General features: G+C 39.3%; 1 protein-coding gene across 1 annotated transcript in view; it reads right to left on the bottom strand.

Annotated features, from left to right (window-relative positions):
* The window catches only part of LOC109850382 (phosphatidylinositol 4-phosphate 5-kinase 6-like), a 3,443-nt gene continuing 3,053 nt past the window's right edge, over positions 13,836-14,225 (bottom strand). The window contains 1 exon segment of the mRNA XM_020420402.1: positions 13,836-14,182. Within this exon segment, the coding sequence (XP_020275991.1) occupies positions 13,900-14,182 (283 nt within the window). The 3' untranslated portion in view covers positions 13,836-13,899.

Genomic DNA, 14,225 nt, shown 5'->3' with positions numbered 1-14,225 from the left:
AGATCCGACCAAGACCACTTCAAATATCACTCGAAGCTACAACATTGACTAGTCCCATCAAGATCTACGCTCTGACAAGGATCTCCTGCACAAGCCGCCTATTCCACTCACTAGTCATTTCCCAGAGAATTGCCATGATGCTTCTCTATACACAAATGACTTCTCCTCCAATTCCTAGCCTTCACCTGGAGAAAGAAGGATGGCCACACATCTGACCTACCCTACACCCTGCCTACTCTGACAAACTCAGAGCACTGAGAAAACTTCTCTCCCCTGACGCTGAGTGACTTCCCTCCCAGTCGCCTGCCGACACCTGGAAGAAGAAAGATGACTCAGCAGCCTGCCTATTCATCTTTCAAACCGCCTCCTGTGCATAGTCAACAAAAGCCGAGGGTCAAACTCCCAAAGGCAAGGGGGCTATAAAAGGAGGTAAGGAAGGTAAAGGCGAAAGGAGGGCTCTGGCTACTTCTTCTTTCACCTTAGCTTTACTCCCCTTTTGATTTTTAATAATTCCAAGAGGAAAAACCCTTTACAAGGACCTCAATGGCCCAGGGCCTCTTAATAAACCCTCCCTAAGTTCATCAACTGACTTGATCGTCGGAGGTATCACGGGGGAAACTAGCCCTGTATTCCTGTGATTCTTAAATATGCAGGTTATCAGCTCACGCTGCGCGCTCAGAATCGGACATAAAGTCGGAGGAGGAGTCGACCCCAACATTCATCCTCTCCTTCTTCCCCACCGTCACCAGGATCGAAACTACATCCAACTACGGGAAACCCCCATCAACTGTTTATTTATGAGTATCAATAGTTTGGCACCCACTGTAGGGCCTACTTTCTTCTCTGAGAAGAAATTCCTAATTCCAAGTCGGGGCCTGATATTGTTCATTCTTGAAGAGTACCAGAATTGCACCGTTCAAGCTAAAAAAAACCTAGAATCGCATCATTCAAGCTAAGGAGGATTGGCCTATGGCTATGAGGAGCTAATGTGGGTATAGCCATTGGATGCTCCAGCAGCTTTCTGGGTAGTATTTGCCAAGTAGAACCCCGAAAGCCCTCCTAAGAAAAGACACACCACTATGATGCTTGTCTGGCTTAAGAATGAAGCATATGTTTCTAATCACCGCCACAGATGAAAGACCCCACCGCCTGGACAACCAAGAGGCCTGGGGTTGGATCATAAACAGAACCCCCAGGGGTAATGATCAGATCCAGTATCGCTCAAGCTCCTGTCGGTAATGGCTCCCCCGAACAAGGAGCAGCGATCAGGTGTGTGGTAGGCTCCTCAGACCATCACTACCTTCAAATGAGAGTCCACCAAGAGAGGGGTTGCGGGGAAAACTCAAGGGCTTGCCATCTGGTCTTCTCAGGAAGATTAACAGCTCTAGCCCCCAGTCGTTGCTCAGAACTGATAGAGTCGAAGTAAAACCTGGTGGTCGAAGCATGTGACTTGTACTCTCCCTGCAAGAAGGCTCCTCATTTATAGGATGGTCCGACCGTCGCTATCCCTAGAAACCTCAAGAGGAAAAATATGATCCCATCAAATTCCAGGGAACAAAGCGTCGGCATGTGGGGTTCTCTCCAACAAGAAGCCACCATCACAAAAGTTGTCTGGGCCCCCTCTGTCTAGCAACATCTTCCAAAAATCTCAAACAACGGAATATCGGGCCTAACAGAGCAACCGACGGTGGACAAGCAAGATCTGTTGAAAATCACCATGTCCACCGTCGAGCTATAAGGATCTCAGCAAAGCCTCCAAGCAGGTCCTTGACTGATGAGATGGCAAATATGCCAGCAACTCAATAACGCCTAAAAAGCCAAACGGCTCACCATCAAGAGAAAGAGCAAACCCTGATTCCGGGCGTTCCTCAGTTTGGCAACAAGGGCAGCTAATGAAGCAACGGCTGGCTCTCATCAAGGCAGGAAGGTTCACAGGCGAAAAGAAACAGACAAGGAAGCTCCGTCTCAGTAACTTTGTCCCCGGCCAAAAGCCGTCTCCAAGATGCACACGAACAAGAAACATGGAGTCGGCATCGCCTGACAGGATAAATGTGAATGAGTTATACTCTATCATGTATAAATTACAATAATCAATGAAAATGTCAAAAATGAAAAGAAAGACATCAAAGACCTAGTCAACTGGGCCCTCGGCTAAGTCGATAAAAGTCCTGGGTACCTCCTCAGGGTAAAACCAAGGCACGATCCTTTTTTGCCGATTCCCACAGTCGACTCTCGGCCCTGGGGAAATGAAATACCTTGGTACCTAATCTGGGTAAAACTAAGGCAAAACGACTCCTCAGTCGGTTACAAGACCTCGGTGCCGCCTCAGGATAGGCCCAACGCTCGACGACTTCTCAGTCAATAGTTTTGGAGCCTCCTCAGGGTAAAACCAAGGCAAAATGACTTCTCAGTCGGTATAAAGACCTTGGTACCTAATCTAGGTAAAACCAAGATAAAATGACTTCTCAGTCGGTACAAAGCCCTTGGTACCTCCTCAGGGTAAAACCAAGGCAAAACGACCTCTAAGTCGATACAAAGCCCTTGGTACCTCCTCAGGATAAAACCAAGGCAAAACGACTTCTCAGTCGGGAAAAAGCCCTTGGTAGCTCCTCAGGGTAAAACCAAGACAAAATGACTTCTCAGTCGGTATAAAGATCATAGTACCTCCTCAGGGTAAAACCAAGGAAAAACGACTTCTCAGTCAGTATAAAGACCTTAGTACCTCCTCAGGGTAAAACCAATGCAAAATGACTTCTCAGTCGGGAAAAAGCCCTTGGTACCTCCTCAGGGTAAAACCAAGGTAAAACAACTTCTCAGTCGGAAAAAAGCCCTTGGCTCTTCTTAAAGAATAAAATCTAAGGCAAAACGACATCTCAGTCAGCACAAAGCTCTTGGTACCTAGTCTGGGTAAAACCAAGGCAAAACGACTTCTCAGTCAGAAAAAAGCCATTGGCTCTTCCTAAAGAATAAAGTCCAAGGAAAAACGACTTCTCAGTCTGGAAAAAGCCCTTGGTACCTCCTCAAGATAAAACCAAGGTAAAACGACTTCTCAGTCGGTATAAAGACCTTGGTACCTAATCTGGGTAAAACCAAGACAAAATGACTTCTCAGTTGGTATAAAGACCTTGGTATCTAATCTGGGTAAAACCAAGGTAAAACGACTTCTCAGATGGTATAAAGCCTTTGGTACCTAATCTGGGTAAAACCAAGGCAAAACAACTTCTCAGTCGGAAAAAAGTCCTTGGCTCTTCCTAAAGAATAAAGTCTAAGGCCAAACGACTTCTCAGTCGGTACAAAGCCCTTGGTACCTCCTCAGGGTAAAACCAAGGCAAAACGACTTCTCAGTCGGGAAAAAGCCATTGGCCCTTCCTAAAGAATAAGTCCAAGGCAAAGCGACTTCTCAATCGGAACAAAGTCCTTGGTACCTAATCTGGGTAAAACTAAGACAAAACGACTTCTCAGTCGGTATAAAGCTCTTGGCTCTTCCTAAAGAATGAATTCCATGGAAAAACGACTTCTCAGTCGGAACAAAGTCATTGGTACCTAATCTGAGTAAAACCAAGGCAAAACGACTTCTCAGTCAGTATAAAGCTCTTGGCTCTTCCTAAAGAATCAAGTCCAAGGCAAAACGACTTCCCAGTCGGAATAAAGTCCTTGGCTCTTCATCTAAGAACTAAACAAGGCACAACGACTTCTTAGTCGGTTCTAAAACCTTTGATTCTGTGTTAAAAGTAACCCGAAGTATAAAGACTCCTCAAGTCAGTGCTTCACCAATGGTTCCCTACCTAGATGAACCCAAGACAAGGCCCCAAGGGACCGACATTATAAAAAAAAAGAGCAGCAGAGTTCAACATGTTCAAATTATTTTAACACCTCTCAAAAGCAAAAGACAGGAAAAATCACTCTCATTCAAAAAAGAGTCTTGTACATCTTTTACAAAATAAGGGCCCAACTGGGATTAAAAGGAGCAAAAGATAAAGAAAGAGAAAAAGGGGAGGGGAGACGACATCTATTCTTAAAAGCTTTTTCCTAAGACTAAGGGTCATCACCCTCAGAATCCCTCTTCATTCTCTTCGAAGCCCTTCTCGAAGAACTCGGCTCCTCCGAGTCAGCACCTCTTCTACAGACCTCCATTGGTGGAGGAAGGATTGTTGCTTCAGAGCCGGAGGAGGATGAGGAGGACCCTCCCATCTCTGGGAGATCTTCTCCGACCAAAGCTCTAGACTCTTGGAGACCGAAAAGACCCTGAAGCTTCTCGAGATCTTTGGCCTCAGGGTCACGAAGAGCCCTCGGCTCCAGTACATTCTCCTGCACCTCGGGATAACCCGAGTAGGACAATATATTATCGGCGTCAAACACCCAGACGAAGAGCCTCTTCCATTCTTTGTTCAGTTCTGGGAGGTCGGCATCCAAACAGAAATCGCCTTGATAGAAGAAGAAATAGTGGGGGTCCCCCTCAGCAGACCCCACGCTGACCATGTGCCCCAACAAACTAATGCTGAGCACCACGTCTGCCTTAGAGCAGACGTCTATAAATGCCATCAAAGTGCTGATGGCGTGCGGGTGGAATTGACAGGGGGAAACCCCCAACACCGCAATAACCTCCCTGACGAAGGGATGCAGCGACAGGCGTAGACCACACTATAGGTATGCCAGGTAGAGAGGCACTCGGTCCTCACCATGCATATGCACCAGAGTAAAGCTATCCGGTGCCCCTATGGTCATTGCACGAGAGATGTTGTACCTATCATGCAACCATGTCGCGTCATCCACAGACATTCTCGACCGAGATAAGTACAAAACCCTAAGCTTCCTCTCGCGGTCATTCTGAGGAAAGGCCATGATACATTCTCGACCGAGATAAGTACAAAACCCTAAGCTTCCTCTCGCGGTCATTCTGAGGAAAGGCCATGATAAAATCTCTTAAGAAGAAATGAAAGAACCTACGAAGAGAAATGTTCTTGAGATAGAGTACTCTTTGAACAACGTCAGCAACTATTTATAGGCTCCCGAGGAAACAGGCGGGAGAACTCAAGAGGCTCAATCCTTAGAGCAACCAATGCAGATGTGCTTCGGGAATCTAAAACGGATCGTTGAGAGATACGGACCGCCACTCACTCCAATCAATAGGCAAAGCGAAGTGTCGCCCGCTCTATCCCCTGATGCCTCGTTTCCTATGAAGAAGTAGTTCCCAAAACCGACAACATCAATCTACAGAAGGTTGACGGTTAGCGAGTCTTGCGCCACGTCTCCAAGCCACGATCGGCTGGCTAAAAGCCACGATCGGCTGGCTAAAGAGTCTCGAACACCCTGAGTAAATTCATTTCACCCGGACCCAACCAAAGTCAGCTCCAAATGAAAGGGGCCAACTGTTATGGTAATTTACCACCTAGAGATAAGAACGTCGAAAGATTGACTATAAAGGCCCAAAAAGCCATTGTCCTGACCGGCTCAAGAAACTCAGAAGCCCAGACCGAGGTCATGTCTATTAACCAGTCAAGCAGGCGAGCCCTCTCTCGACTAAGAGTCGTCATAACCGACTCGAAGCACGGGACCAGTCGGTCCTCTACAATTAAGACGACTCCCCAAGCGGACGTCTTGATGGCGTTCTCGTCCCAAAACTCACTCGGTTGTCGGTCGACAAATCATAGTGATGACTCACGGATCAACCCACCTCGACTAAAGGGATAAGATCCGACCAAGAACACTTCAAATATCACTCAAAGCTACAATATTAACTAGTCCCATCAAGATCTACGCTCTGACAAGGATCTCCTGCACAAGCTGCCTATTCCACTCACAAGTTATTTCCCAGAGAATTGTCATGATGCTTCTCTGTACACAAATGACTTCTCCTCCAATTCCCAACCGTCACCTGGAGAAAGAAGGACAGCCACATAGCCGACCTACCCTACACCCTACCTACTCTGACAAACCCAGAGCATTGAGAAGACTTCTCTCCCCTGACACCGAGTGACTTCCCTCCCAGTCACCTGTCGACACCTGGAGGAAGAAAGATGACTCAGCAGCCTGCCTGTTTACCTTTCAAACCGCCTCCTGTGTATAGTCAACAAAAACCGAGGGTCAAACTCCCAGAGACAAGGGGGCTATAAAAGGAGGTAAGGAAGGTAAAGGCGAAAGGAGGGCTCTGGCTACTTCTTCTTGCACCTTAGCTTTACCCCCCTTTTGATTCTTAATAATTCCAAGAGGAGAAACCCCCTGCAAGGACCTCAATGGCCTAGGGGCCTCTCAACAAACCCTCCCCTTGTTCATCAACTGACTTGATCGTCGGAGGTACCACGGGGGAAACTAGCCTCATATTCTTACGATTCTTGTATATGTAGGTTATCAGTCCACCCCGCACGCTCAGGATCGGGCATAAAGTCGGAGGAGAAGTCGGCCCCAACATTCATCCTCTCCTTCTTCCCCACCGTCACCAGGATCGAAACTGCATTCGATTGTGGGAAACCCCATCGACTGTTTGTTTACGAGCATCAACAAGTTGTAATCTTTTTTTTATTAAGTAAGAAGATCTTATAAAAAGATTAACTTTTCTATTTTTTAATTTGTAATCGATAAATGATTGTAACAGGTTCAATGACAATAAAAAAAAGGTAATTTTTGACCAAACAGATGCATTGAAGGCAAGTATCTTTTTCTTCTTTGGTTCGTCATCTCTCTTTCGATGTTTAATTTGAACTTCATATGCCATCAAATTTTCAATAAGATTTTCTACGGAGAGAGTTGATAAATCGTTGGCATCTTCAATTGTCATAGTCTTCTTTTCCCATTTCGGAGTTAATGCTCTTAGGATTTTTCTTACCATCTTAACTTGAGTATATTCTTTACCAAGTCCAATCAAAGAGTTAGTAATATATGTAAACCTTGTGAACATTTCCGTGATGGATTCATTCTCTTTTATCTTAAATAGTTCAAACCTGTGAACAAGAACAAAAAATTTTGTTTCTTTAACTTTGTTAGTTCATTCATGTGTTACCTCAAGAGTGTGCCAAATTTAATGTGCTGATGTAGAGGTAGACACTCGATTAAATTGGTTCTTGTCCAAGGCACAAAACAGTACATTCATTGCCTTAGAGTCCAGATTGACGATTGTTCTTTATACTATTGTCCTTTCGGTGTATGGAATCATTGGCTTTATGAATTTAGACTCTACAATGTTCCATAAGTCATAGCCAAGAGATTGGGGGTAGATCTTCATCCGCTACTTCCAATAGTTATAATTTGTATCGTCAAAAAGAGGTGGTCGCTGTGTGCAATGTCCCTCTTTGAATTATGAAGTATTTGATGTACTTGATGATGTCATCATTCACCTTGCTCTGATACCAATTGTAGAATCTGTTACAATGCTCACTAAAACACTAGAGGGAGGGTGAATAATGTTCCTTTTAAAATTATGCAAAGTAGATTATAAATTGCAATGAAGATAAAAAAATCACAGAAAATCACAATCACAAACATAATATTTTATACTGGTTCCACCTCCCCGGTGTACATCCAGTCCCCAAGCAAATCCCGCTTGAGAGTTCCACTATGATTTTAAAAAACTTACAAAATCAAATAGCAAACCTGACCAATTTACAAGATTATGCAAATTGCACACAATCTCTTCACCAAGAGATCACACCTCTCACACCCGAGAGAACTTTTCTTGAACACACAATCTCTTCACCAAGAGATCACACCTCTCACACCCGAGAGAACTTTTCTTGAATCAACAATACAATTCCTATAAGCCTTGAGATCACACCTCTCACACCCGAGAGAACTTTTCTTGAATCAACAATACAATTCCTATAAGCCTTGATTGTGTAGTGATGTGTAGCAGTGGCTTAGGAATATTTTTAATCTCTGGAAGTTGCCTAAATAGGTTGTATATTGAATGAAGATCAAAGGCTAACTCATAGAATACTTTTCTCAAATACTTAGTGAAAATCTAAAAGTTTTGAACTCTTAAGAATGCAAAAAAATTGAATCTTATCGATAGGAATTCGTACGTCAAATTTCTGAACTTGTAACCTATTTAAAGCCTTTGAAAAGACAAGTTTTCAAAGTCAATTAACGGATCAAAACAACTTTAAACAGTCAGTAATTCAAATTTTGAAATATCAAAAAACTGTCATTGTAGTCGACTAGTAGTCGTTGTAGTCGACTACAATGAGTTAAAACAGACTCTGTTAATTTAATATTTTTCTTAGTAGCCGACTACATTAGTCATTAGTCGACTACACTATAAACGACAGAAAGTCTGAAATTCAAATTCAAAGCTAAGTAGTCAACTATACTATATAGTAGTCGACTACACTATAAACAACAGAAAGTTAGAATTCTGAATTGACTTTTAGTAGTCGACTATATAGTCTAGTAGTCGACTACAGTGTAACTTTACAGAAACTGAGATTTTGCCTAAGTGCTTAATAGTCGACTATAAAAGTCATTAGTCAACTAGACTGTAATTTGACAGAAACTTATATTTCTGATTTGAACTTCAGTAGTTGACTACAAGTAGTTACTGGTCGACTACTAAGGGGTAAAAACTGATATGAATAAAATATTTTTAGACTTATTGATAAGTTATAAACTCTAATGGCTAACATAGGGGATTTCTATTGTTAACCAACACACTAAGCATGTGTTAGTGTGTTCTAATCACTATGTGTGTGTATGTGTCAGTGATCAAGGCTTGTACAAAATTTCTAAGTAAAGAAAATGTAAATTTTACATTGATATATAAGCTCTTCATCTTCTTTACTTCATGATGCCTTGAACTCATCTTGCACTTGTTCATATTTAATGTTGAAAACTGTATTGATATGTTAGTGCACAATAATATTCATAGCGATACACATAATGAATAAATTGTTATTATCAAAATTATATCTTGGAGACATTATATCTAACATATGGTACAACATCCTAAACTCTACTACTTGCATTAGACACCATTAAGTACATCTTGCATTTTTAGGAGCACCACTCTGAAACACTCTTTAGCTGTTGTTTGACTGAATGAGTTGTATGCTTGCAGAAAAGCAACATAAGATTTTATGCAGAGTTAATTGTTTATGGACCCTCTGTGCTAGTTATTGTCTGTTAAGTTTGATATTGACGGATAGAACCTTGGGGAGTATCAGTCTCTATTCTTCTTTGTTGAATAGTGCCTTGCGTCCGACAAGGTTTGTAGTAGAAATAGAGTGGACGGTGAGGAAGGGAGGAGTTGATTATGATAGTAGAGGGCGTTTATTTACCAAAGATACTTAATGGCATCTGTTAATATCAAACTTAAAGGGTAATAGTTGACAGAAAGCGATAATACAAGGGGTCTATCCGCAATTAAGACTTTTATATATGATCAGAATTTAGGCTAACTCAAATCAAGAAGTTAGGTTATATCTCTAGATTGCCTTAGAAAGACATTTGTATAAATGATTTTTATAAAAAAGCCTCAATACTATTAATGAGCTCCTACAAACTATGCGGTTACTTATGATGTTTGGTAAGAATGAGTTATGAGTTAGTGACCGTCTTAAGCATTTTTGAGGCTCTAGGCAGGGAAAAATATTTAGGGCCTTAATAGTTTAAAAAAAATTAAATATTAGTTTTTAAAAAATAGATTTTATATAAAATTTAATTTTCTGGCTTTTTGAGATGCAAAGTTACTAATTAAATTTTTATATTCAAGCTTTGATAATAAATCCTTTTCAATTGATAAAATTGCCAAATCATTTAATCTTTCTTGAGACATTGCCAAATTATATTAGTTTTTCTCTTTTTTTACCATTACAATCTAATTAATTATAGAAATAAAATATAAAAAGTTAAACTTTATTAGTGTTCTTTTCCAAAGATAAAGATAATTATAGCAATAAATGATCAATTAAAGATAATTTAGAATCCTAACAATAGTCAACTTCTTATATTTCCAAAATAAATTAATAATTATATATATATATATCACACACACACACACAAGAGAGAGAGAGAGAGAAAGATGAGTAATAACTTATGTAAGCAATAAAACAATTTTCTTCATTCTAAATATCATACATATATTATCTTCAGTTGGTGTGCAATATAGCTTGCAGACACAAATCAGAGACTGAGACAAACTATTTTCCCTACCTTGCAAATAGGTTGTTGAGGATTTCTCATATTTACTAACAAATTCTCAATATTTTTTAGGGCCCCAATAAAATGAGGGCCCTAGGCATATGCCTTAGTGGCCTATGCCTTCAGCCGGCCCTAAGTTAGTCTTTACTATAAGCTAACTCTAGTTACCAAAGTCGTGTTGTTTTGCTATGCAATTTAATCTTCTCTGAAAGACCCTAGAGGGGGGTGATTAGGGTCTTATGCTAATCTAATCCGATTTAAATACCAATTAAAACTATTTAATAAATTGTTCTTGTAAGATAGATATACAATATGATATGAGCAAGAATAAACAATATAACTAAGTTGATATATCCTAGCAAAGAGATATACTATATGGTATATGCAAGGATGTATTTAAACTATCACAAGGGTGAAACAAACTAGTGGATAATATAAACAAGATGCAATAGGCTATAAGATGAACAGTTATAAGTGCGCCAATGCAATCACAAACAAACGATATGTTCACGAGGTTCGGTCCCCACGACCTACGTCCCCGCTCCTCACCTCGAGGAGATCTCTACTATCACGTCGGGTTTTCTACGCTTACCCGAAAAACGTTTACACCTCACAATACGGTTTTCTAGCTAACCGAAAACTTTACAATCCACACTCACAATGTAACTACACTAACTACCACCTCAAGTGTTGGTCCTCATGTATCGACTCCCTCAAGTGCTAGGAATTATCACCTCTCACTAGACCAGCGACGCCACTCCTCTCGGTATCGACTCCGTCCTCACCACACACTCCTCTTGGTGTACTAGTGTATTACAAAGTGATCTTCACAAATAGGCTCACAACAAATGATTTGTTCTCTAAACAAGATGAGAACTCAATTAAGCACAACTCAATGTTACAATACTCTCACAACCCTAATTATACTATGTATGTAAATACTAAAAGCTCAAGTGGGTGTGTGTAACAAAGAGATTTAATAAACAAAATCAAAGTAAACTCAATTATGAAAATCTAGCTTATAAATACGATAATCAATAAATAATGTAGATACAAAGCTAAAAATTGAGTTTAGAAAACTTCTCTATAGATAATAAGAGAGAGGGAGAAGAGTGAATGCTCAAACACCAAAGGATGATCTCCACTTGCTCTTGTGAAAGTCTCTTCACAAACAAAACTCTTAAACACTCTTTTAAACAAACTTTAAACCCCTTGTTAAACTTGTTTTTTTTAAAACATTCTCTTAGATACTTTGAGCTGATGATATGTGGGGGGTATTTATAGGAACCCCAAAGCCAAGAGAAAACAAGGCAAAAAGACCAAAAACCCAAAAACAATACAGTCTGAAAATATAGCCGTTATAGTGTTATGAGTCAAATCGTACTTTTCATGAGTCGACTCATAAGTAGCCGTTACAGGCTAAAAGTCAACTTATGGGTCGACTCATAAAATTCATGAGTCGACTCATCATGCATGGGTCGACTCATGAATTCATGGATCGACTCAGCAGAAACAAAACTAGTTTTCCAGCACACTTCATGAGTCGACTTATGACAGGCATGAGTCGACTCAACCTGATGGGTCGACTCATGATGTTATGAGTCGACTCGTCAGAACCAAAAAGTAAACTACACAACAGTTTATGAGTCGACTCAATACTGTTCATGAGTCGACTCATGACATGCACACAGCCTGATTTAAACAGTACATGTCAACATAAAACATGGTTTAAAAATATCAAATAAATTCAAAAAAATATAAAACTTTGGAAAATAATTATAGACATGATAATAAACATGCTACAGAAACTGGTTTTCAAAAAGGACTTCCCAAATGTAAAGTATCATCATTTTGTAAGGAGATCCAAAACATAGAATTGTAAACATATGAATTTTGTCATTTTGCCTAAACCATATTTTAAAACTTTACAAAATGATTTTATAGACTTGAAGAAAGATGTAAACTATTGTTATGAAGTCTGTAAACAATGAATGTAGTATTTTATCAAAATACACATATAATGCATTAAAACATGATTTCATTTAACTAAATAAAATTGATATTGATGAAATCATATATATGCATATAAGTATGAAACACAAATATATTTTCTAATTATATTAAATTGTTTCATATTAAAACTTGAAAACTATCAAACAAAAACATATATGTATATATATAACTATATATATACAAGACCAAAACGTGTATGTGTGTATATGATTGAGCTTAAAGTACTAACACACATAATATAAACTCCTAAACTAAATTACCCAAGCTAGATGAAGGTCTTCAATGAGCTCAACTTGGTACACTTGCGGATGAAGCTTGAACTTGGATCTTCAACTTGAATTAGCATAGCTTCAACCACTATTCCACCAACCTCCATTTGATATGATCGTTATGGCGCAATTCAACCATCCTCCAACTTATTGTTTGTCTAGAATAGATACAAAACACAAACACTAGACAAATAACATTAGATGTAAATTGTTTGTAAATCATCATCAAAACAAAAGGACCCAACATTCTCAACTATGGATTTTTACAATGGTGCCTTGTGCTAGAGGGCATTTATTTGCCAAGATACCTAATGATGTTTGTCAATATCAAACTTAAGGGGTAATAAGTGACACAAAGCGATAATACAAGGAGTCTATCCACAATTAGCCCTTGTATATATAATCAGAATTTAGGCCAACTCAATTCGAGAAGTTAGGTTATATCTCTAAATTGCCTTAGAAAGACATTTGTGTAAATGATTTTTATAAGAAAACTCAATACTATTAATGAGTTTTTACAAACTATGCGGTTACTTATGATTTTTGGTAAGAATGAGTTATGATTTTTATAAGCTAATTTCAGTTACCCAAAAGAGTCTTGCTGTTTTGCTATGCAATCAAATCTTCTCAACTATGGTTTTTTACAAAGCTAATTAACTACTAAATTAGGTTTTTGCACTCTCCTTCATAGTATAGTAAAAAAATTAGTTACAAAAAATTATAAGCTGGGGACTAGTTTACAAAGAGTTCAAAAGCAATTTGTATCCTAACTGACCTGGAGCCCAGTGACACATTTAGAGAACTATACATGTAGAGTCACAAACTACAATTTGCAAACTTTGCAACTGCTTATTAAGACTAATTGTAATTTACAAAAGATCAAACTGAAAAAGCGAGATAATGCATAGGTTGCCGATCATTAAAATGGAATGGACAATTAGGGGAGGAAAGGCAGATTTCTGCACAAACTTCTCACTGGCATTAACAAATCTCTGAAATTTCTGCACGTCAGCCTGATCCCAAATTTTGTAACGTAATAATAAGAAGAAGAAGAAGAAGAAAAAAGAAAAAGACAAATCTCTGATACTTGAGGGCTAAAAAACCAAAACTGATTACAAAAAGAATGGGATTTTGAACATCTTTATCCTCAGGTAAACCATTTACAATTACACATTCCCTCATTACAATTTTCATCTACAACCTGAATGAATGTATACATGTACTATACCTATACTAACAATAATTTTTAAAAAAATGTGTATACCTACTTATATTTATAGTAAAAACAAAGAAACAGAGCCGTGTTGCATCATCAACTCAAATCTCTAGAATACACAAGCACAATCCCTCTTCAAGGCTGCCGATGATACAATATTTACACGGCCAGAAGCTTATCATCCAAATTTGAGCTTCTCCTTGATCTTGTTCTTGAGCTTCTAATTTTAACCCAGAACAAAATAGTGAACCTGAAGCTTGATGTATTCTTTCTTTATGTGTCTTCTGCAAAAGCTTTGTACACGAAATCTTTGAAGCGTTTTGCGTATTGCCTCGGATCAACAGCTGATATTGAAGTTGCATCATATTGGATGGATTTGTATGCATGTTCGAGTTTTTTACTGATATCATAGTCTTGAAGTATGTCGATGATACCAAAGAATAAGACCACTTCATAAATTTCCCCCGTGGGGTCTCCAATAAGTTCACCCTCGTTTCTTCTTACTGTTAGCTCAACTCTAGCCGGCATGTTAATGCCTAATCTGAGCGTAGACCACCTGAATAACGCATATAAACATTAGGGGAAAAGGAAGAAATATT

The sequence above is a fragment of the Asparagus officinalis genome, chromosome 7, assembly GCF_001876935.1.
Source record: "Asparagus officinalis chromosome 7, Aspof.V1, whole genome shotgun sequence".
Lineage (NCBI taxonomy): Eukaryota > Viridiplantae > Streptophyta > Magnoliopsida > Asparagales > Asparagaceae > Asparagus > Asparagus officinalis.
This window is presented reverse-complemented; position numbering and strand designations above follow the sequence as displayed.